Here is a 25,405-nt window from a genome sequence, read left to right on the forward strand (position 1 = left end):
AAAGATGTGTAGGTTAGGTGGATTGGCCATGCTAAATTGTCCCTTAGTGTCCAAAGATGTGTGGGTTAGGTGGATTGGCCATGCTAAATTGTCCCTTAGTGTCCAAAGATGTGTAGGTGAGGTGGATTGGCCATGCTAAATTGCCCATTGGTGTCTGATGATGTATAAATTAGGGGGATTAGCAGGGCAAACACATGGAGTTACAGGGATTCGGCCTGGGTGGGATTGTAGTCGGTGCAGGCTCGATGGGCTGAGTGGCCTCCTTCTGCATTGAAAGGATTCAAATTCTGCCCAGAATCTTGAACAGGGTAAAGAGATAAATCAAAGAATTATAGATTGAAATTGCAGTCTCTGACAGATGTTCTTTGTATATTTATTTGATAGTGGAGACTGCACAGAAGGAGACCTTCGAAATATATGGGCTTGTGATGTTCTAAAATTTAAAGTTTATTTAATCGTGTCACAAGTCGGCTTACATTAACACTGCAAAGAAGTTACTGTGAAAATCACCTAGTTGCAACACTCCAGCGCCTGTTCCGGTACACTGAGGGAGAATTTAGCATGGCCAATCCACCCTAACCTACACATCTTTGGACACTAAGGGACAATTTAGCATGGCCAATCCACCAAACCTGCACATCTTTGGACACTAAGGGGCAATTTAGCATGGCCAGTGTACCTAACCTACACATCTTTGGACACGAAGGGGCAATTTAGCATGGCCAATCCACCTAACCCGCACATCTTTGGATACTAAGGGGCAATTTAGCACGGCCAATCCACCTAACCTACACATCTTTGGACACGAAGGGGCAATTTAGCATGGCCAATCCACCTAGCTTACACATCTTTGGACACTAAGGGACAATTTAGCATGGCCAATCCACCAAACCTGCACATCTTTGGACACTAAGGGGCAATTTAGCATGGCCAATCCACCCAAACCTGCACATCTTTGGACACTAAGGGGCAATTTAGCACGGCCAATCCACCTAACTGCACATCTTTCGGACTGTGGGAGGAAACCGGAGCACCCAGAGGAAACCCACGCAGACACGGGGAGAACGTGCAGACTCCACACAGATAGAGACCCAAGCCGGGAATCGAAGCCGGGTCCCTGGCGCTGTGAGGCAGCGGTGGAGAAAATAAAAGCAGAAATCCTCGATCACCCAATAGTTTTATAAGACCTCGTTTTTTCTGCTTGAGAAGCAGAGACCCAAAGGCTCCCTGTTTTCCCTTGTTCCACAAATTCATACAAGCGATAATACAATCCGTTCTGCCTTGCTTTTCTTGTCCCCAAGGAAGTTGGTTTCTGCAACACTTGTCATCGCTCCTTTGTTTTTTACACGATCAACACTTGTAACCATTGCAATTTCAAGTTTTTCAGGCAATTTGATTGGCAGTAACAGCTGAGTTGCTGACCGCAATAAGCCAAACCACAGAAGCCTCCCCTTGTGCATTGGTTGTCCTTTCCAAGTAGTGTAAGATTTTGCTGATTGGGTGACATCATTGCGAAGTACAAGTGGTTTTGGGTCTTTTGGGAATTTTATTTCCCTTGGAAAGAAAGGATGCCACGGCATACTGTGCCACTGTGCCACCCACCAAGAGATAGAAACATAGAAACGTTGAAGATAGGAGCAGGGGGAGGCCATTCGGCCCTTCGAGCCTGCTCCGCCATTCATTACGATCATGGCTGTTCATCCAACTCAATAGCCTAATCCTGCTTTCACCCCATAACCTTTAACCCCATTCGCCCCAAGTGCTATATCCAGCCGCCTCTTGAATACATTCAATGTTTTGGCATCAACTACTTCCTGTGGGAATGAATTCCACAGGCTCACCGGGTGAAGAAATGTCTCCTCACCTCCGTCCCAAATGGTCTACCCTGAATCCTCAGACTGTGACCCCTGGTTCTGGACTCCCCCCACCATCGGGAACATCCTCCCTGCATCTACCCTGTCTCGTCCTGTTAGAATTTTATAAGTCTCGATGAGATCCCCCCCTCATTTGTCTGAACTCCAGCGAAAACAATCCTAACCGAGTCAATCCCTCCTCATACATCAGTCCCGCCATCCCCGGAATCAGCCTGGGAAACCTTCTCTGCACTCCCTCGAGAGCAAGAACATCCTTCCTCAGAAAAGGAGACCAAAACTGCACACAATATTCCAGGTGTGGCCTCACCAAGGCCCTGTATAATTGCAACAACACATCCCTGCTCCTGTACTCGAAACCTCTCGCAATGAAGGCCAACATACCATTTGCCTTCTTTACCGCCTGCTGCACCTGCATGCTTACCTTCAGCGACTGGTGCACAAGGACACCCAGGTCCCGCTGCACACTCCCCTCTCCCAATTTACAGCCTTTCAGGTAGTAATCTGCCTTCTTGTTTTTGCTTCCAAAGTGAATAACCTCACATTTATGTTCAAATGCACATTCAAAGCACTCAGGGGCAATTTAGCATGGCCAATCCACCTAACCTACACAACTTTGGACACTAAGGGGCAATTTAGCATGGCCAATCCACCCAACCTATACATCTTTGGACACTAAGGGGCAATTTAGCATGGCCAATCCACCAAGCCTACACACCTTTGGACACTAAGGGGCAATTTAGCATGGCCAATCCACCCAACCTACACATCTTTGGACACTAAGGGACAATTTAATATGGCTAATCCACTTCTCCGATAGACAGCTGTTAACACGATTAAATTACAAGCAGGGCTATCAGTAGAGGGAGTAACAGGAGAAAAGGACTATTTACTGCAGACTTAATCAAGGATATTACAAATAAACAAAGCACTTGAGCTTTTCCGCTGTCATCTTTCCTGAAAGCACTTTGTGTTCAGGGTGTGATCGCGATTCTCAATCCAATCCTCTCACTATGTGAAGTGTTGGTTGTGGGGAGCAGACTGTGCCACTCTGGACACTTTCAGTGCAGTTCTCTTTCAGAATGAGGGTCTTGTGATGTTGCGGTTAGTGTCCTTGCCCAAAACTCTGGCTTCAAGACCTGCTCTGGGACTTTGATGGCCATGGAAGGTGTGTTCGTAAGGTGGCCAAAGAGGTTGAGCAACAACCTGCACATCCTTAGACACTAAGGGCAATTTAGCATGGCCAATCAACCCAACCCGCACATCTTTGGACACTAAGGGGCAATTTAGCATGGCCAATCCACCCAACCTGCACATCTTTGGACACTAAGGGGCAATTTAGCATGGCCAATCCACCCAACCTGCACATCTTTGGACACTAAGGGGCAATTTAGCATGGGGTGTGGTGGGGGCGGTGGATGGAGGGGGTGTGGGGGGGTGTGGTGGGGTTGTGGGGGGGGGGGTTGTGGGGGGGGGGTTGGGGGGGGATGGTGGGGGGGGGGGGGGTGGTGTTGCCATGCAGCTAATAAAGCAACTGGGTCCCTGGGAGTGAAGTGACGTCGAACACATGTGGACAACTCTCCTGGATAACTGCACTTTCTGATTCAACTACCCAATCTTCCAGTTTGTTGTGTGAATCTCTCCAGCTTTTGATCCGCTCTCTCAGCCTTAGTCACTCATTCAAACGTGTAAATGAGGTTCCCTTCTTTTTATTCATTCTTGGGACATGGGCGTCGCTGGCTGGGCCAGCATTTATTGCCCATCCCTAGTTGCCTGAGGGCAGTTGAGAGTCAACCACATTGCTGTGGCTCTGGAGTCACATGTAGGCCAGACCGGGTAAGGACTGCAGATTTCCTTCCCTAAAGGGACATTAGTGAACCAGATGGGTTTTTCCGACAATAGTTTCATCAGTCGATTCTTAATTCCAGATATTTTATATTGAATTCAAATTCCACCATCTGCTGTGACGGGATTCGAACCCGGGTCCCCAGAACATTAGCTGAGTTTCTGGGTTAATAGTCCAGCGATAATACCACTAGGCCATCACCTTCTCTTTGTTCTCCAATGTGCAGCAGCCTCATGCCATGAACTGTGCAACGCTATTCCACCAATGGATAAGAGATCTGCGGCCACTAGTGGCCAGGAGGAGTATTATGGGCCGAATGGCCTCCTTCTGCACCGTATTGACTGAGTGGTGAATCCAGTGTAGACTGGGTGTGATTTAAAGTGTGTGTGAGAGGAACCTTTACAAAGAGAATGCAGCCTGCGGAGCTCAGGAAGTGAAGAGGTGAGAGGTAAGGCAGGAGCTGTACGCTGCTCTCTCGCTACACTCAGAGCGAGCTCCACTCCCTCTCTCACCTTTTCTGTCTCATACTTTCTGAGAATGGCTGCACAGGAATTTTTAGACAAGAAATACCCAGGTCCAGCTCGGCCTCTATCATCCTGGTAACCGTGATAGAGCGGGAACCAGGCTGTTGGTGAATCATGGCGCTTAGTCTGCAGCCGACCCAGATGTAAAGGTCCACCTCTGCCTTAGGAGTCTGCAACATCTGGTTCGTGAATTAGCTGTTGAACTGCCATCACTGTGAAGGTTCACAGTAACACTGGTTTCCATTCCCTTCTCTCTCCCTTTCTCTGTCTCTCTCTCTCTGTCTCTCTCTCTCTGTCTCACTGACTCTCTCTCTCTCTCTCCTTCTCTCTCTGTCTCTCTCTCTCCGTCTGTCTCTCTCTCTCTGTCTGTCTCTCTCTCTCTCTCTCTCTGTCTCACTGACTCTCTCTCCTCTCTCTGTCTCTCTCTCTCCATCTGTCTCTCTCTCCCTCTGTCTCTCTCTCTCTGTCGCTCTCTCCCTCTGTCTCTCTCTCTCTCTGTCTCTCTCTCTCTCTCCTTCTCTCTGTCTCTCTCTCTCTGTCGCTCTCTCCCTCTGTCTCTCTCTCTGTCTCTCTCTCTCATTGTCTCACTGACTCTCTCTCTCCTTCTCTCTCTGTCTCTCTCTCTCCGTCTGTCTCTCTCTCTCTGTCTCTCTGTCTCTCTCTCTGTCTCACTGACTCTCTCTCCTTCTCTGTCTCTCTCTCTCCGTCTGTCTCTCTCTCCCTCTGTCTCTCTCTCTCTCTGTCTCTCTCTCCCTCTGTCTCTCTCTCTGTGTCTCTCTCTCCCTCTCTCTCTGTCTCTCTGTCTCTCTGTCTCTCTCTCTGTCTCACTGACTCTCTCTCCTTCTCTGTCTCTCTCTCTCCGTCTGTCTCTCTCTCCCTCTGTCTCTCTCTCTCTGTCTCTCTCTCCCTCTGTCTCTCTCTCTGTGTCTCTCTCTCCCTCTCTCTCTGTCTCTCTCTCTGTCTCTCTCTCTGTCTCTCTCTCTGTCTCTCTCTCTCTCTCTCTGTCTCACTGACTCTCTCTCCTTCTCTGTCTCTCTCTCTCCGTCTGTCTCTCTCTCTCCCTCTGTCTCTCTCTCTCTGTCTCTCTCTCCCTCTGTCTCTCTCTCTGTGTCTCTCTCTTTCTCTCTCTTTCTCTCTCTTTCTCTCCCACTCACCCTCCCTCTTTCCCTCCCTCCCTCTCTCTCACTGTTTCCCTCCCTCTATCTTTCTCCCTCTGTTGGTTTCTCTCACTCCTTCCGTCTCTCTCTCTCCCTCCCTCTTTCTCGCTCCCTCTGTCTCTCTCCCTCTGTCTGTCTCTCTCCCACTGTTTCTCTCCTTCTGTCTCCCTCTACCCAGATGTGTAGGGCGTCACGGTAGCCCAGTGGTTAGCACTGCTGCTTCACAGCTCCAGGGACCCGGGTTCGATTCCCGGCTCGGGTCACTGTCTGTGTGGAGTTTGCACATTCTCCTCGTGTCTGCGTGGGTTTCCTCCGGGTGCTCCGGTTTCCTCCCACAGTCCAAAGATGTGCAGGTTAGGTGGATTGGCCATGCTAAACTGCCCCTTAGTGTCCAAAGATGTGCAGGTTAGGTGGATTGGCCATGCTAAATTGCCCCTTAGTGTCCAAAGATGTGTAGGTTAGGGGGATTAGCCGTGCTAAATTGCCCCTTAGTGTCCAAAGGTGTGCGGGTTAGGTGGATTGGCCATGCTAAACTGCCCCTTAGTGTCCAAAGATGTGCAGGTTAGGTGGATTGGCCGTGCTAAATTGCGCCTTAGTGTCCAAAGATGTGCAGGTTAGGTGGATTGGCCATGCTAAATTGCCCCTTAGTGTCCAAAGATGTGCAGGTTAGGGGGATTGGCCATGCTAAATTGCTCCTTAGTGTCCAAAGATGTGTAGGTTAGGGGGATTGGCCATGCTAAATTGCTCCTTAGTGTCCAAAGATGTGTAGGTTAGGTGGATTGGCCATGCTAAATTGCCCCTTAGTGTCCAAAGATGTGTAGGTTAGGTGGATTGGCCATGCTAAATTGTCCCTTAGTGTCCAAAGATGTGCGGGTTAGGGGGATTGGCCATGCTAAATTGCTCCTTAGTGTCCAAAGATGTGCGGGTTAGGGGGATTGGCCATGCTAAATTGTCCCTTAGTGTCCAAAGATGTGCGGGTTAGGGGGATTGGCCATGCTAAATTGCTCCTTAGTGTCCAAAGATGTGCGGGTTAGGGGGATTGGCCATGCTAAATTGCTCCTTAGTGTCCAAAGATGTGCAGGTTAGGTGGATTGGCCATGCTAAATTGCCCCTTAGTGTCCAAAGATGTGTAGGTTAGGTGGATTGGCTGTGGGGTTACGGGGTTAGGGCAGGGGGTGGGCCTGGGTAGGATGCTCTGTTGGCGAGTCAGTGCAGACCCGATGGGCCGAATGGCCTCCTGCACTGTGGGGATTCTATGATTGTATGCAGCTAAGCTAAGCATTCGCGTGGAAAGCTTTATCCTGGTAAAGTTGGCTTGGCGAGCTTACGGGTTTTAGGCCTCAAGAGATTTGTCACCTTCTGTCTGATAACAGCGGCAAGCTCTGCCGATGTGTCTTTCGACAAGGACTACAAAATGAACTGAGCAACTGAGTTTACAAAAACAAGCGGAATGACGTGATGAGCATTGGAAGGACTTTAGTGAAAGGAAAGGGCTTACCACATCTTCGCTCCCTTTGTTGATAATCCCCAGGTCGATGCTTTTTCTCCACTCGGCCTTCTTGGGTTTGCTTTGCAGCTTCTTCACCTGCCTGTCCGCCTTGCCGCTGCTGAGCTTCCGCACGGGGCTGGTCAGCCACTTCTTCAGCGTGCTCACCGAGCGCTTGGTACCAGGCGAGCTCGGAGCCGAGCTGGTGGAGGGCTGCGGCTGGATGGAGGCCACGGAAGTGGAGATACTGCCGTCGCTTCCCGTCACGGAGTACGACTCTGGGAGAAAGAGAGACAGGAGTCACTCATAGCTCGGCTTGCTCCCTCTCCGCTCCAACATTTGAGCGGGACCAAGCTTCCGAATGTTAAACCTTCATCACGACGGTCCTATCAGAACTCTCAGGGAATATTGAACTGGTTGGGAATCATTTCTCTCGAAGACCCAGGACTGGCCGGATCGAGATATTTGCCCTATCACAACGATAAATGTACAGTAGATGTTTTCACTTAAAAATTCAAGTTTATCTATGAGTGTCACAATTCGGCTTACATTAACACTGCAATGAAGTCACTGTGAAAATCCCCCAGTCACCACACTCCGGCACCTGTTTGGATACTGTGGTGACTTCAGCCAGGCTAATGGTTTGGCTTGCTGGAGTATGAACTGCCTGATGAATCCTAATTGATGGTTAAATCAGGGAGCCTCATGCTCCCTATTTAAAGCAGGTGTGTCAGACTCCCAGCCTGCATTCAGCAGGGAGCTACTGGAGAGCTGGCGGTGTACGGATATATGTAAATAAAGTTACTTGGTGATGGAACTTTCACCTCCGTGGAGTTACACTGAGTACACAAAGGGAGAATTTAGCACGGCCAATGCACCTAACCAGCACGTCTTTCAGACTGTGGGAGGAAACTGGAGCACCCGGAGGAAACCCACGCAGACACGGGGAGAACGTGCAGACTCCAGACAGACAGTGACCCAGGGCCGGGAATTGAACCCGCGTCCCTGGAGCTGTGAGGCAGCAATGCTAACCACTGTGCCACCGTGCCGCCCCTTAGTGTCCAAAGATGTGTAAGTTAGGTGGATTGGCCATGCTAAATTACCCCTTAGTGTCCAAAGATGTGTAGGTTAGGTGGATTGGCCATGCTAAATTGCCCTTTAGTGTCCAAAGATGTGCTGGTTAGGTGGATTGGTCATGCTAAATTGCCCCTTCGTGTCCAAAGATGTGCAGGTTAGGTGGATTGGCCATGCTAAATTGCCCCTTAGTGTCCAAAGATGTGTAGGTTAGGTGGATTGGTCATGCTAAATTGCCCCTTAGTGTCCAAAGATGTGTAGGTTAGGTGGATTGGCCATGCTAAATTGCCCCTTAGTTTAAGTTTATTTATTAGTGTCACAAGTCGGCTTACATTAACACTGCAATGAAGTTACTGTGAAAATCCCCCAGTCACCACACTCCGGCATCTGTTCGGGTACACTGAGGGAGAATTTAGTACGGCCAATCCATCTAACCTGCATGTCTTTGGGCTGTGGGAGGAAACCGGAGCACCCGGAGGAAACCCACGCAGACACGAGGAGAATGTGCAAACTCCACACAGACAGTGACCTAAGCCGGGAATCGAACCCAGGTCCCTGACGCTGTGAGGCAGCAGTGCTAACCACTGTGCCACCGTGCCGCCCGGGGTGAAATGTGATCATGTGGGAAGTGGTTCATGTGGAGCATGAACACCAGTATTGGCCTGTTGGGCTGAATGGCCTGCAAATAAAAAGACTATTTCAAGGAATGGAAGAAATAGGAGCAGGAGTAGACCAGATGGCCTGTCAAACCTGCTCCGCCATTCAATACCATCATGGCTGATCTTCAATCTCGATTCCACGTTCCGTCCTACTCCCCATATCCCAGGATTCCCTGAGAGACCAAAACAATCTGTCCATCCCAGGTTTTAGTCTGGGGCTGATTAAACTGCTTATGACCGAAATTCATTCAAAGGCAGACTGAAAAGTGAAGCCTGGATTGGTGAGGATAATCAGATATTCGAGCCAGCTAAATCTAGGTTCAGGCTCCGGCCTAGCAGAAGTCTGGTGCATTCATGAGTGGGCAAATATTTAGCAGATGGAGTATGATGTGGGAAAATATGAATTGCGCACTTTGACAGTGTTCGGGTCCAAATCAGTAACTCCAAGGTACATTATGAAGTTAGCCGAGACCCCAACTTTGGGATTTGTGTGAGCATAAGGTGTTTTGCTCCAGGTATAATTCAATTGCCCCACTAGGTAGTTTTTATTCAAACCAAGTTGATTTAAGAACAGTTTGAATATAACAAAAAGAATTAGCATAACTTTTAACAATTAAAACACTTAAACATGATAAAGTATAACAGCTAGCTATCTCTACAGTTCCAATTTAAGCACTATCCCCAGAGGCATACAAATCCCCATAGGCATAGCAGCAAAAACAGATACATTCATGTAGATGCTAGATTTCCAGCCTTTTAACCCCTCTGGACAGACACAGAAAGACACCTGCCTTCTAACTCCCACACAGCAGTTTCCAGAGAAAGATCTACCTTCAAACAGCAGAACTTCAGAGAGAGATACTATTTCCTGGCAGATGTCGATCTCCAAAGAGAGAAATAGACAGGCAGAGATCTATTTCCTCTCTCTGCAGCTCCCAAACAGCAAATGAGCTGGGTTTCTCTCTGTGAGCCGAGCCCTGCCCAGTCACATGACCTTACTTGTCAACCTAATCAAACCCTACTCTGGAAAAGCCCAGGGGAAAACATTAAAATAATAACCCTGCATTAGTCCAGATTAAAACAAACATTCCAGCAATTAGGATCAATTATGTTGCTGCAGTAACAACAGCAGCTGCCAGGTACAGACAAAGCGGCACCGACAATAGAAATCCTGCACAAGAAACATGACACAAATACATTTCTTGAATGTACAGTTTTGTCAAAGTCAGGAAGAATAGAAAAGCAGCATATTATTTAAATGAAAAGAGATTGCAGAACTCTGAGGTACAGAGGGATCTGGGTGACTTTTTACATGAATTACAAAAAGCTAGTATGCAGATACAGCAATGATTAGGAAAGTGAATGGTGTTGGTGTTTATTGCAAGGGGAATGGAATATAAAAGTAGGAATATTTTACTGCAATTGTGTAGGGCATTGGTGAGAGCACATTCATCGGGGGGCGGGGTGGGGGGGAGGCGATGGCCTCGTGGTATTATCACCAGAATATTAATCCAGAAACTCAGCTAATATACTCGGGTTCGAATCCCGCCACGGCAGATGGTGGAATTTGAAAAAAATATCTGGAATTAAGAATCTACTGATGAAACCATTGTCAGAAAAGCCCATCTGGTTTCCTTTAGGGGAGGAAATCTGCCATCCTTACCCGGTCTGGCCTACATGTGACTCCAGAGACACAGCAATGTGGTTGACTCTCAACTGCCCTCAGGCAACTAGGGATGGGCAATAAATGCTGGCCCAGCCAGCGACGCCCGTGTGCCACAAATGAATAAACATGTGACAACAATAAATCAAATCAAAGGAAGTATTTGACCTAGACAGAGGAACATGATCAAAGTTAAAGACCTCATTGTGTGAGGGCAAAAAATGGTACCTTAAATCAGGATACATACATTCGAGTGGCACTGGGGTTAGCACTGAAAAAAACCCATGTCCCCCAGAACATTAGCTGAGTTTCTGGATTACTGGTCCAACGGTAATACCACATCGGCCATCGGCTTTCTAAATATTTTTTATTAGATTCAAATTCCACCATCTGCCATGGTGGGATTCGAACCCAGGTCCCCAGAACATTAGCTGAGTTTCTGGATTAATAGTTTCGCGATAATATCACTAGGCCATCACCTCCCCGATCTGAGGCCTCTGAACAGTGTCAGATTGCCATTGAACACTTGGTGATAATGGGCTTCTGAGTAGTTTCCAGTGACTCAAGGCCCAGTTTATGTTATCGCAGGGCGGCCTAGTTAGGCTCTCGCTCCTTTGGGCGGATTTATTCGGGCTGTGTCTCCTTGGGGAGCTTTTCAGGCGACACCAAGCTCACAAAAGAATGCCGTGACTGAACGGTCAGGAAGCAAGGAGAGCATTCCATCGCACTTCCTCCCCACTCCCACACCACACTGCCATGGGCCCTCATGCTTGGTAACTATAGTTACCGCTCATCGTTCCAACAAACTGTTCCCCCCCACCCTCCCCCCTGCTTCCAAACTCTTGGATGCCCCTCTGCTCAAAACAGGAAGCACTTGGCTTCAACTTGAAGGGAGAAACTGTCTTTAATGTCTTCTTTGCTAAACGCTCTGTTTGGGTCATTTGTTTCAGGGGTCTTGGTTGTTAGCTCAGTATAACAATCAAACGTCATCCCTCATTTTCCGACTCCCTCTCATAATGGTCCTCGCCCGCGTTGGGGGGGTTTCGGCCTCCCACATATACCACCCTGACCCCCTGGTCAAGAGTGATACTGGATATTCGGGCACGGATCCCGCCCCCCCTCCCCCCCACACACCCCCCCCCCCCCCCCGGGTCCAAACGGACACCAGACTCCGATCGAAATTCACTGCTTGCCTCGAGAGGGGCTGAGAGAGGTTGCTCGGCAGCCGACAATTGCACGCAAGTGAAATTTTAAAGCCTGATTTTGTGAGGGCTGCAAAAGCTCAAGCAGCATCTCGTGACGCTCCCGTGAGGCGCCTGTCGAGTGAACGGCATAAAAACATACAAAATAGGAACAGGAGAAGGCCATTCGGCCCCTCGAGCCTGCTCTGCCATTCAATAAGATCATGGCTGATCTGTTTGTGTTGAGTTCCACATTCCCATCAACCCCCCGATAACCTTTCACCCCCTTGCCGACAAGAATCTATCTACTATCTATCTATCTGCCTTATAAATATTCATTAACCCCGCCTCCACCGTCTTCTGAGGCAGAGAGTTCCTGTGATAACCCCCGTGATCTGCATGAGGAATCATTAATTGACCTCCCAATTGGATTTGTTGAACATGAGCTCCCTGAGGATTGGGAATGAGCCAACCAGGGTGGAGCTCGTATATCGAGCCCTGTATAAAGCCAAGATGTGGAGATGCCGGCATTGGACTGGGTTGGGCACAGTAAGAAGTCTCACAACTCCAGGTTAAAGTCCAATAGGCTTATTTGGAATCACGAGCTTTCGGAGTGCTGCTCCTTCATCAGGTGAGCTAGCTTGTGTGGAGCCAAATTGATTAGATCTGTCCTGGAGCATGGGGTCACTATTTGCCAATTGTCTCGAGCTCACATTGCGCCTACCAATTCAGGCCTGTGGGGTAGGGGGAGTGAGGGCAGGGTCCAGACAAACCAGGAGAGAGCAGTTAGTGGCCCGCATTCTTTTAATGTGGGGTGGGAAGGAACAGTTGGCAGATGACACCAAGATTGGTGGCATATTGGACAGTGAAGAAGGTTATCTCCGATTGCAACGGGATCTTGATCAATTGGGCCAGTGGGCTGACAAATGGCAGATGGAGTTCAATTTAGACAAATGCGAGGTGATGCATTTTGGTAGATTGAACCAGGGCAGGACTTACTCAGTTAATGGTAGGGTGTTGGGGAGAGTTACAGAACAAAGAGATCTAGGGGTACAGGTTCATAGCTCCTTGAAAGTGGAGTCACAGGTGGACAGAATGGTGAAGAAGGCATTCAGCATGCTTGGTTTCATTGATCAGAACATTGAATACAGGAGTTGGGACGTCTTGTTGAAGTTGTACAAGACATTGGTAAGGCCACACTTGGAATACTGTGTACAGTTCTGATCACCCTATTATAGAAAGGATATTATTAAACTAGAAAGAGTGCAGAAAAGATTTACTAGGATGCTTCCGGGTCTTGATGGTTTGAGTTATCAGGAGAGGCTGGATAGACTGGGACTTTTTTTCCCTGGAGCGTAGGAGGCTGAGGGGCGATCTTATAGAGGTCTATAAAATAATGAGGGGCACAGATCAGCTAGGTAGTCAATATCTTTTCCTAAAGGTAGGGGAGTCTAAAACTAGAGGGCATAGGTTTAAGGTGAGAGGGGAGAGATACAAAAGGGTCCAGAGGGGCAATTTTTTCACACAGAGGGTGGTGAGTGTCTGGAACAAGCTGCCAGAGGTAGTAGTAGAGGGTGGGATTTTCCAGACTTGGGGCGAACGGGGCTGGAAAATCCCGCCCAGAGGGTGGTGAATGCCTGGAATGCGCTGCCAGAGGGGGTGGTAGAAGCAGATACAATAGCAACGTTTAAGAGGCATCTTGACAGTTACGTGAATAGGCAGGGAATAGAGGGATAAGGACCGCGTAGAGGCAAAAGGTCTTTAATTTGGAAAGACCTGCATGCCTTTGGACTGTGGGAGGAAACCGGAGCACCCGGAGGAAACCCATGCAGGCATGGGGAGAACTCCACATCTCCTTCACAAAAGCCGATAAAGGATTGATCAAACACGTTTGTTTTATAAACTGTTGTGAGGTTCACAATGAGAGAGGTCAACTCGACAGATACAAGGCATGCTTAACTTCATCGGTCGGGGCATAGAGATTGGCAAGTCGTGTTGCTGCTGTGTCGAACTTTAGTGTTGGCACAGGCTTGGTGGGCCGAAGGGCCTGTTCCTGTGCTGTTCTGTTCTTTGTCCATGCCTTTCGACCACAAAACGCGACTCAGTCAGACTCTAAACCTACTGACTTGACCTCATCGCACCCTCAAGACATTCCGATCAAAGCGAGGAGTTTCGATCTCGGAAAATGAGGAAGCAATTCAGGTAAAAGTGAGTGGATCTCTGCCAGCGCAGAGGAAACCCACACGGAATGTATTCTAATGAGAAGGAGCACATCCGTCATTGCCAGCCGTCTATCGAGTTGCCAGGTTCACCGTGTGACAGTGTGAAATATCTGTCTTCCGAAGCTGGGAGCGTCATGCACATTGCAATATTGTAAAAGAAGTGATGCATCTGCCTTTCAGGACTTTGAAGTCCCAGCGAGCTTTTCATCGATATTCATTAAAACATCCCTCAGCCAACAGTCATCATCGCCGCTTAGACAACTTGTCGACTCTATTCAACGATTAAAAGGTTACAGTCTTTACTGGTGACAGCAGGAGGTAGAGATGTCACTGCCATATGCAAATGATCCTGTTTTCATCACTTACCAGTGCAACTCCTTCAAGCACTTTGTTCTTTTTTGAAGACATTTGTAAGACATCAGTTTGGAAGTACTGTCTGAAGTTTTGTTTTTGCTTAACTTGCCTCGGCGGGGGCTGTCGCGTCAGAGTTTGGAATCATAGAAACATAGAAACTAGAAGCAGGAGTAGGCCTTTTGGCCCTTCGAGCCTGCTCCGCCATTCATATTGGTGATAACAGGATTAGACAGGGTGGATTCAGAAAGAATGTTCCCGATGGTGGGGGAGTCCAGAACTAGGGGTCATAGTTTGAGGATAAGGGGTAAACCTTTTAGGACTGAGGTGAGGAGAAATTTCTTCACCCAGAGGGTGGTGAATGTGTGGAATTTACAAATATTCCTCAGATAAGGACACCAAAACTGCACATAATACTCCAGATGTGGCCTCACCAACGCCCTGTACAATTGCAGCAAAACATCCCTATTCCTGTACTCAAATTCAATATCCTGATTCCCCCTTTCCCCTCATATCCCTCGATCCCTTTAGCCCCAAGAGCGATATCTAATTTCTTCTTGAAATCACACAACGTTTTGGCCTCAACTACTTTCTGTGGGAGTGAATTCCACACATTCACCACCCTCTGGGTGAAGAAATTTCTCCTCACCTCAGTCCTAAAAGGTTTACCCCTTATCCTCAAACTATGACCCCTAGTTCTGGACTCCCCCATCATCGGGAACATTCTTTCTGAATCTACCCTGTCTAATCCTGTCAGAATTTTATAAGTTTACCCCTTATCCTCAAACTATGACCCCGAGTTCTGGACTCCCCCATCATCGGGAACATTCTTTCTGAATCTACCCCGTCTAATCCTGTTAGAATTTTATAAGTTTCTATGAGATCCCCTCTCACTCTTCTAAACTCCAGTGAATATAATCCTAACTGACTTAGAATCTCCTCATATGACAGACCTGCCATCCCAGGAATCAGCCTGGTAAACCTTCGCTGCACTCCCTCTATAGCAAGGACATCCTTTCTCAGATAAGGACACCTAAACTGCACACAATACTCCAGGTGTGGCCTCACCAACGCCCTGTACAATTGCAGCAAAACATCCCTATTGCTATACTCAAATCCTCTCGCTATGAAGGCCAGTGTGGACAAGTGCTGGGTATGTCAGAGTGTGTGACACAGAAGGAAAAACAGCAGTAGACCCCTACAAATATTTTACAGGTAACTTGCTCTCTGACTGCCAATTCCGCAAAGCCACAGCTGCAAAGGAAGCAGGGCAGCTTCTCCACTAACCCGCATAACACTGGAATCTCTAAACCGACTATTCAGCTGTTGAAGTCAGCACAACTGGAATCACCAATCACAACGGCTGCAACGCTTCACCTCATGGACAAGTCAGACTGATTCACTGATTTTATTTTACCTATTTAATTTTGGGTTCCATTTTTATTTCTAATCTGTGGGAATGTGTATGCATATGCTTTATCATTTTTCTCACATTTAGTAGCAAATAAACTCACTCTATTTTAACTCAAAAAGCCTGGTTATCTTGGTTCCATTCAAAACATAAATATATTGGACTGGGAAAAGGTATCCGCAAGGGAAAGGGATCCTTTTGAAATTAATCCCTCTTCAGCCAGGACGGCGCGTTGGCACAGTGTTTATCACTGCTGCCTCGCAGCGCCAGGGACCCGGGTTCGATTCCCAGCTTGGGTCACTGACTGTGTGGAGTTTGCACATTCTCTCTGTATCTGCGTGGGTTTCCTCAGGGTGCTCCGGTTTCCTCCCACAGTCCTAAGCTGTGTCGGTTAGGTGGATTGGCCATGATAAATTGTCTGTTACAGTCCAAAGATGTAAAGGTCAGGTGAATTGGCCATGCTAAGTTGCCCCTTACTAGCCAAAGATGTGTGGGTTAGGTGGATTGACCATACGAAATTGACCCTTCCTGTCCAAAGATGTACAGGTTAGGTGGATTGGCCATGCTAAATTGCCCCTTAGTGTCCAAAGATGTGTAGGTTAGGTGGATTGGCCATGCTAAATTGTCCCTCAATGTCCAAAGATGTGCAGGTTAGGTGGATTGGCCTTGCTAAATTGTCCCTTCGTGTCCAAAGATGTGCTAGTTAGGTGGATTGGCTATGCCAAATTGCCCCTTAGTGTCCAAAGATGTGTAGGTTAGGTGGATTGGCCATGCTAAATTGCCCCTCAATGTCCAAAGATGTGCAGGTTAGGTGGATTGGCCATGCTAAATTGTCCCTTAGTGTCCAAAGATGTGTAGGTTAAGTGGATTGGCCATGCTAAATTGCCCCTTAGTGTCCAAAGATGTGTAGGTTAGGTGGATTGGCCATGCTAAATTGCCCCTCAATGTCCAAAGATGTGCAGGTTAGGTGGATTGGCCATGCTAAATTGCCCCTTAGTGTCCAAAGATGTGTAGGTTAGGTGGATTGGCCATGCTAAATTGTCCCTTAGTGTCCAAAGATGTGTAGGTTAGGTGGATTGGCCATGCTAAATTGCCCCTTAGTGTCCAAAGATGTGTAGGTTAGGTGGATTGGCCATGCTAAATTGCCCCTCAATGTCCAAAGATGTGCAGGTTAGGTGGATTGGCCATGCTAAATTGCCCCTTAGTGTCCAAAGATGTGTAGGTTAGGTGGATTGGCCATGCTAAATTGTCCCTTAGTGTCCAAAGATGTGTAGGTTAGGTGGATTGGCCATGCTAAGTTGCCCCTTAGTGTCCAAAGATGTGTAGGTTAGGTGGATTGGCCATGCTAAATTGCCCCTTAGTGTCCAAAGATGTGCAGGTTAGGTGGATTGGCCATGCTAAATTGCCCCTTAGTGTCCAAAGATGTGCAGGTTAGGTGGATTGGCCATGCTAAATTGTCCCTTAGTGTCCAAAGATGTGCAGGTTAGGCAGATTGTCCATCGTAAATGCACAAAGTCACAGGGATAGGGCGGTGGAGAGGGCCTGGGTACGATAATGTCGGAGTGTTGGTGCAGACTCAATGGGCTGAATGGCCTCTTCTGCACTGAAGCGATTCTACGAACTCTGAATGCAATCTTTAACATATTGCCCAGGCAGTTATCGAGTGTTACGTGAGCACAATCCTATTTCTCGTCTTACTAATGTGCCCAGATTGGTTATATTATGGGCTAGAGTGTCTGAACAATTCATTCATGTTGTTCCCTGAGGAAATGGGAACATCCATTTGTATGTCTGATCATCATGTGACCATGAGATGTCCACCTCATAGAAACTTATAAAATTCTAACAGGGTTAGACAGGGTAGATTCAGAAAGAATGTTCCCGATGGTGGGGGAGTCCAGAACTAGGGGTCATAGTTTGAGGATCAGGGGTAAACCTTTTAGGACTGAGGTGAGGAGAAATTTCTTCACCCAGAGGGTGGTGAATGTGTGGAATTCACTCCCACAGAAAGTAGCTGAGGCCAAAAGATTGTGTGATTTTGTGACATTAGTGAACCTTTAAGAGATTTTTTAAAAAATCATGATCTCTGCAATTCTCACAGTCAGTGTGTCTCTTGCTCACCGCCTCAGGTGATGTAATTGGTGGGAGGATAAAAAATAACTGTGGGCAGGTCAGGTGACAAGCATTGATCTTCAGTTTCAGTTTGGAGCTGCAGGTTTTGAGGTTTTAGTTTTAGAAGGGACAGCAAGCTAAAGCGAAGTGTTTTCCCTCTCTCCTTGTTGATTTTGAAAATTCTGCTGGTTCGCTGAAAACAAGATCTTGTTTTCCTGACGGGTGAAAATCTGCTGTTGTTGGGGGCTGGACCAGAGTCTCTCCTGGTGCTTTGGGGAAGCTGTCTTGTCTTCAAACTGTTCAGAGTGAATCCAGAGAACTGCAGACTGCAACCAAAGGACTCAATTTCCAGTGTCACATGAGCATTAGTCTGTGCTGTGTTGAACCTGTTTAAAGGGCTTTTGTTGTCTATGTATTTTGGATTTCATTGGAACACATTGGAGATATTCCTGAAGGGTTATACATTATAGTGGTTGTTTTGTTTCTTGTTTGTGAATTGATAAAAGTTCTTGTTAATTTTCTTCCTATACATGTTAACTATATTCTTAAATAAACTTTGTTCGGCAAAAGCTCCCGAGTGGGTCTTTTGAATCATACCTGAAGTGGAACATATCAGGCTTATCCTCGCCAAATTCAAGATGCAAAAATTATGATCCAGGCGGGCTTCATAAAACATTTTGGAGTTTCTGACCTGAACCAGGAGCGGCACGGTGGCACAGTGGGTTAGCACTGTTGCCTCACAGCGCCAGGGACCCGGGTTCGATTCCCGGCTCGGGTCACTGTCTGTGTGGAGTCTGCACGTTCTCCCCCGTGTCTGCGTGGGTTTCCTCCGGGTGCTCCGGTTTCCTCCCACAGTCCAAAGATGTGGGGGTCAGGTTGATTGGCCATGTTAAATTAGTGTCAGGTGAATTAGCAAGGTAAATGTATGGGGTTATGTGCATAGGGTCTGGGTGGGACTGTGGTTGGTGCGGACACGATGGACTGGATGGCCTCCTGCCCTGTAGGGATGCTATGAACTTCAGGAAAAAATTAGATATAGCTCTTGGGGCTAAAGGGATCAAGGGATATGGCGGGAGGGAGTGAGCGGGGGATGGGGGGCGTTGGGGAGAGATCAGGATTTGAATTTGATGATCAGCTGTGATCAAATGAATGGCGGAGCAGGCTCGAGGGGCCGAATGGTCTCCTCCGGCTTCTAGTTTCTATGTTTCTATCTGATTGTGTAAAAACACCCAACCACACAGCCAGGTCTCATTCACGAACTTGCTAAACATTAATCGAATACGAACGCTCTTTCACTAAGACTGTGATGTCCCCTTTCACAGCTTGTTCAAAAAAAATCCCCTGGGATTAGAACTTGCTTTAGTGGCACAATGAACACAGACAGACTAACTCAACATATCATCATCTGTCATGAATATATAAATCTCCGCTATCTTTGTAGAACACTCATGGTTATACAACAGTGTGCACTGTTGTTGCTAAGTCTACCTTTGCAGGAAATCATTCTGTGAAAAGAATGGTACACACTGTCCACACGAATTATCTTTCTTTCAGCACTGGAATCGCACCTCTAGACAGCACAGAGAGAAGGGATTATCTAAACGCCAACCCCTCCCCCACAGCTCTCATTTCTCCTTCTGTTCTTGGTCAATGCCCTCTGAACATTCCTGCCTTTTGCGATTATCCTGTCCTGCCAACATGGCATATTCACATGCTGCGGAAATTCATAATCGTAGAATCCCTACAGTGCGTAAGAGGCCATTCAGCCCACCGACTCTCTGACAGAACATTTTACCCAGGCCCTCTCCCCCGCCCTATCCCTCTAATCCCACAGATTTATCGTGGCTGATCCCATCTAACCGACACATCTTTGGACACGAAGGGGCAATTATCATGGCTGTGCAGGTTAGGGGGATTGGCCATGCTAAATTGCCCATTAAGGTCCAAAGATGTGTAGGTTAGGTGGATTGGCCATGCTAAATTGTCACTTAATGTCCAAAGATGTGTAGGTTAGGTGGATTGGCCATGCTAAATTGCCCCTTAGTGTCCAAAGATGTGTAGGTTAGGTGGATTGGCCATGCTAAATTGCCCCTTAGTGTCCAAAGATGTGCAGGTTAGGTGGATTGGCCATGCTAAATTGCCCCTTAGTGTCCAAAGATGTGTAGGTTAGGTGGATTGGCCATGCTAAATTGTCACTTAATGTCCAAAGATGTGCAGGTTAGGTGGATTGGCCATGCTAAATTGTCCCTTAGTGTCCAAAGATGTGTAGGTTAGGTAGATTGGCCATGCTAAATTGTCACTTAATGTCCAAAGATGTGCAGGTTAGGTGGATTGGCCATGCTAAATTGCCCCTTAGTGTCCAAAGATGTGCAGGTTAGGTGGATTGGCCATGATAAATTGCCCCTTAGTGTCCAAAGATGTGTAGGTTAGGTGGATTGGCCATGCTAAATTGCCCCTTAGTGTCCAAAGATGTGCAGGTTAGGTGGATTGGCCATGATAAATTGCCCCTTAGTGTCCAAAGATGTGCAGGTTAGGTGGATTGGCCGTGCTAAATTGCCCCTTAGTGTCCAAAGATGTGTCGGTGAGGTGGATTGGCCATGCTAAATTGCCCCTTAGTGTCCAAAGATGTGTCGGTGAGGTGGATTGGCCATGCTAAATTGCCCCTTTGTGTCCAAAGATGTGTAGGTTAGGTGGATTGGCCATGCTAAATTGCCCCTTAGTGTCCAAAGATGTGTCGGTGAGGTGGATTGGCCATGCTAAATTGCCCCTTTGTGTCCAAAGATGTGTAGGTTAGGTGGATTGGCCATGCTAAATTGTCCCTTAGTGTCCAAAGATGTGCAGGTTAGGGGGATTGGCCATGCTAAATTGTCCCTTAGTGTCCAAAGATGTGTAGGTTAGGTGGATTGGCCATGCTAAATTGTCCCTTAGTGTCCAAAGATGTGTAGGTTAGGTGGATTGGCCATGCTAAATTGCCACTTAATGTCCAAAGATGTGCAGGTTAGGGGGATTGGCCATGCTAAATTGCCCCTTAGTGTCAGGGGGATTAGAAGGGTAAATACATGGGATTACGGGGAGAGGGACTGGGTGGGATAGTTGTCAGTGCAGCCTCGATGGACCGAATGGCACTATAGGGGTTCTGTAAGATCTGGGTCGCAGCTGGAGAATTAGCATTAGTCCATGACATGGAAGAAAATGTTGATCATCTTGGTTGTAATTGGGCGTTTATCTCCTTTGCCTGGAGCTCTCTGTTTCGAGAAATGCTGTTCATTCCACAGCATCATCCGCTGACCTCCACTTGCCTCAGTATCCTCCTGCTATCTCCCACTGCTGCCTGTTTGTGACATTCCCTTCGGAATGCGAGTTATTCATATCAAAAATAACCAATTTCACTGCCTCTTGCAAATCTAAATAAGCACAGCTATCTGTTTACATGGTTCTGCAATCTATCTTGCATTTTCAGACCATAAATCTAACGCCAAATAAAGTCTGGGCTTGACTTCTGTGCAATCAATAGCATCTTGAAAGCCTTTTAGCTGTGCATAGCTCCTCCTTGCATCCCTCCCCCGAACTGTCCCGCCTCACCACATCTGCCCTTTGAACCAATGTATTGACCTCGACTTCAAGTAAGAACTCGCTTCCTTGCTTTTGCTTCACTGGGAGTTAAGTTCTAACTGATCGATCCAAACTCTGAGAGAACTTTGTCAAACTGTTTTGGCTGCTTGCCGCCCTGGTTGCTGGTGTGAGGCTGAGCCACAGAGACTGAGATGGGCCCCACGCTTGCTCTGATCTCTGCTGAAGTGTCGAGAGTGGCGGTCAGCACGCAACCGCTGACGTCAGGAGCCCTGGGAGGCAGGGAGTAACTTGCCTCAGGGATTGGGAATAATTAGTCACCGGAATAATAAAAAAAGGAAACGCTGGAAAAACTCAGCAGGGCTGGCAGCACCTGTGGAGAGAGGAACAGAGTTAACATTTCGAGTCTATATGACAGAATGGTGGCACAGTGGTTGGCACTGCTGCCTCACAGCGCCAGGGACCCGGGTTCAATTCCCGGCTTGGATCACTCTCTGTGCGGAGTCTGCACGTTCTCCCCGTGTCTGTGTGGGTTTCCTCCGGGTGCTCCGGTTTCCTCACACAGTCCAAGATGTGCGGGTTAGGTGGATTGGCCATGCTAAATTGCCCCTTAGTGTCCAAAGATGTGTCGGTTAGGTGGATTGGCCATGATAAATTGTCCCTTAGTGTCCAAAGATGTGTCGGTTAGGTGGATTGGCCATGATAAATTGTCCCTTAGTGTCCAAAGATGTGCAGGTTAGGTGGATTGGCCATGCTAAATTGTCCCTTAGTGTCCAAAGATGTGTCGGTTAGGTGGATTGGCCATGATAAATTGTCCCTTAGTGTCCAAAGATGTGCAGGTTAGGTGGATTGGCCATGATAAATTGTCCCTTAGTGTCCAAAGATGTGTAGGTTAGGTGGATTGGCCATGCTAAATTGTCCCTTAGTGTCCAAAGATGTGTCGGTTAGGTGGATTGGCCATGCTAAATTGTCCCTTAGTGTCCAAAGATGTGCAGGTTAGGGGGATTGGCCATGCGAAATTGTCCCTTAGTGTCCAAAGATGTGTAGGTTAGGTGGATTGGCCATGCTAAATGGGTTACAGGGATAGAGCAGGGGAGAGGGCCTGGGTAAGATACTTTTTCTGAGGGTCGGTGCAGGCTCGATGGGCCGAATGGCCTCGTCTACACTGTCGGGTGTCTATGATTCTATGACATTTCTCCGAGGCAGTTCAGAATGGCTGGACTGTCAGCACCTCCCAGCAACCATTTTGACTCAGGTGGTCAGGTGGTGGAATCTCCTGCAATGATTGGTTCCTCCCCCCTCCGCAGCCCGATCCAATCTGACCAATCACATCCCTGCTCTAATGCCTTGGCAGACAGGGTGTGAATGTGGCCGGATGACGCAACAACATGTCTTTGAAAGGGTGTTTGGTCACAAAGACTAGCCTCGTATACTTTCACGCTGAAATACTTTCCCTGAAGTTAATCTTAGCTGTCAGAAAGCACAGCCTCAACACAACCTCCCGCATTTTCATGGGCCTCATTGTCCCAGGGGGGATTTGTATAAAAGACCTTTCCTCTCCATACTTCCTGCTTCCCTCTGTTTATATTGTAATCTGGAATGTTTTCTTTAGAACTCCTTCCTATATTTCTCACTGAAACAGTTTTTCCTTTTGTTTGATTTTCCATCAAGGAATCCTGGTAAGATTACAGAGGCCATTTAACTCCCTTGAGACAGAATTCCCCTTCTCTGAATCAGCCTGGTTGATGGGCGCACTGTGTACAAGAGTTCTCAGCCTTTTACAATCACAATTGCCTTTGATTCAGGCTTGCTTTTGAGTCTAGGCCTCAGTTGAATCAAAGGGCGGCACGGTGGCACGGTGGTTAGCACTGCTACCTCACGGCGCCAGGGACCCGGGTTCAATTCCAGCCTCGGGTGACTGTGTGGATTAGCAAGTTCTCCCCGTGTCTGCGTGGGTTTCCTCCGGGTGCTCCGGTTTCCTCCCACACTCTAACGATGTGTAAATTAAGTGGATTGACCATGCTAAATTGTCCCTTCGTGTCCAAAGATGTGTAGGTTATGGGGATTGGCCATGGTAAATTGCCCCTCAGTGTTCCAAGATGTGTAGGTTAGCGGGATTGGCCATGCTAAATTGCCCCTTAGTGTCCCAACATGTGCAGGTTAGGTGGATTGGCCATGCTAAATTGCTCCTTACTGTGCCCCAAGATGTGTAGGTTAGGGGGATTGGCCATGCTAAATTGTCCCTTAGTGTCCAAAGATGTGTAGGTTAGGTGGATTGGCCATGCTAAATTGTCCCTTATTGTCCAAAGATGTGTAGGTTAGGTGGATTGGCCATGCTAAATTGTCCCTTATTGTCCAAAGATGTGTAGGTTAGGTGGATTGGCCATGCTAAATTGTCCCTTATTGTCCAAAGATGTGTGGGTTAGGTGGATTGGCCATGCTAAATTGTCCCTTATTGTCCAAAGATGTGTGGGTTAGGTGGATTGGCCATGCTAAATTGTCCCTTATTGTCCAAAGATGTGTGGGTTAGGTGGATTGGCCATGCTAAATTGTCCCTTAGTGTCCAAAGATGTGTAGGTTAGGTGGATTGGCCATGCTAAATTGTCCCTTATTGTCCAAAGATGTGTAGGTTAGGTGGATTGGCCATGCTAAATTGTCCCTTAGTGTCCAAAGATGTGTGGGTTAGGTGGATTGGCCATGCTAAATTGTCCCTTATTGTCCAAAGATGTGTGCGTTAGGTGGATTGGCCATGCTAAATTGTCCCTTATTGTCCAAAGATGTGTGGGTTAGGTGGATTGGCCATGCTAAATTGTCCCTTGGTGTCCAAAGATGTGTAGGTTAGGTGGATTGGCCATGCTAAATTGTCCCTTATTGTCCAAAGATGTGTGGGTTAGGTGGATTGGCCATGCTAAATTGTCCCTTAGTGTCCAAAGATGTGTGGGTTAGGTGGATTGGCCATGCTAAATTGTCCCTTATTGTCCAAAGATGTGTGGGTTAGGTGGATTGGCCATGCTAAATTGTCCCTTAGTGTCCAAAGATGTGTAGGTTAGGTGGATTGGTCATGCTAAATTGTCCCTTATTGTCCAAAGATGTGTGGGTTAGGTGGATTGGCCATGCTAAATTGTCCCTTAGTGTCCAAAGATGTGTGGGTTAGGTGGATTGGCCATGCTAAATTGCCCCTTAGTGTCCAAAGATGTGTAGGTTAGGTGGATTGGCCATATTAAATATGTAGGTTTATGAAGAAGGGCAGGGGAAAGGACCTGGGTAAGATACTCTGTCAGAGGGATGGTGTCGACTCGATGGGCCGAATGGCCTGTTCTGCACTGTAGGGATTCTCTGATCTCTCTCTTCAATCTTTCCCTCCCTTCGTTAATTCTCCGACTTGACTCAAATTCACTCTACCTGCCCCCCCGCCCCTCTCTCTCCCCTTCCCCTTGTTGCTAAGTCGCTCAATCCCACTGCAAAGCGACATGGGCCATTGGTCCCATTGTTGACTGATGTCCCACCTTCCCCATTGCCCCTTCCTGCACCGCTATTGGCTCATCCCACCCCACCTGGGAAGTTAGGCCGCAAAAGAAATTGGAGCTATTGAACGGAGGGGTAAAGTATAACCATGGCGCTCGCTGCAAGATCTGGCCCAATGAGAGACGCACACACACACATAGTGCCTAGAATGAATAATTCCTGGCTCACTTTCTACCATATCCTGTTCCTGCAGATTGAATATCTCTTCAGGGAAACAGGGATTATAAATAGAACCATGATGGGAAACTGCAGCTCCAATTCTTGCTTTATCATCTTTGTTTAATGACACAGCATTGCCCTAAATAATGACTAAATATGTCACTATTAATGGCTCTCTCCACCACACTGAAGCTTTGATTCAACTACCCACACACGCTACTCTGATTTACGGGGAGAATTAACACGGAAACCAGCTCGTGGGACGGCCCCAGAGAGGCTGGGATCGAGGAAAATCCGCTGAAAACATTGATTCAAATTTGCCAGGATTCATTCAAACAGGGTAGAAACACAGAAGCATAGAAGATAGGAGCAGGAGGAGGCCATTCGGCCCTTCGATCCTGCTCCCCTATTCATCACCATCATGGCTGATCATCCAACTCAATAACCTAATCCTGCTTTCTCCCCATAACCTTTGATCCCATTCGCCCCAAGTGCTATATCCAGCCGCCTCTTGAATACATTCAATGTTTTGGCATCAACTACTTCCTGTGGGAATGAATTCCACAGGCTCACCGGGTGAAGAAATGTCTCCTC

At 47.6% G+C, this 25,405-nt stretch overlaps 2 protein-coding genes across 4 annotated transcripts in view; one reads left to right on the plus strand and one right to left on the minus strand.

Moving 5' to 3' along the window:
- LOC144481893 (Golgi reassembly-stacking protein 2-like) overlaps window positions 1-25,405 on the plus strand; it is a 739,438-nt gene that overhangs the window by 176,223 nt on the left and 537,810 nt on the right. The gene's annotated exons all lie outside the window — the stretch shown is intronic.
- LOC144481882 (rho guanine nucleotide exchange factor 25-like) overlaps window positions 1-25,405 on the minus strand; it is a 193,107-nt gene that overhangs the window by 122,947 nt on the left and 44,755 nt on the right. For all 3 annotated transcript variants that reach the window (XM_078201033.1, XM_078201034.1, XM_078201032.1), the window contains exon 2: window positions 6,897-7,162. In XM_078201033.1, the coding sequence (XP_078057159.1) occupies window positions 6,897-7,162 (266 nt within the window). The remainder of the gene's footprint in view (window positions 1-6,896; window positions 7,163-25,405) is intronic.

Source organism: Mustelus asterias, chromosome X (assembly GCF_964213995.1).
Source record: "Mustelus asterias chromosome X, sMusAst1.hap1.1, whole genome shotgun sequence".
NCBI classification, from domain to species: domain Eukaryota; kingdom Metazoa; phylum Chordata; class Chondrichthyes; order Carcharhiniformes; family Triakidae; genus Mustelus; species Mustelus asterias.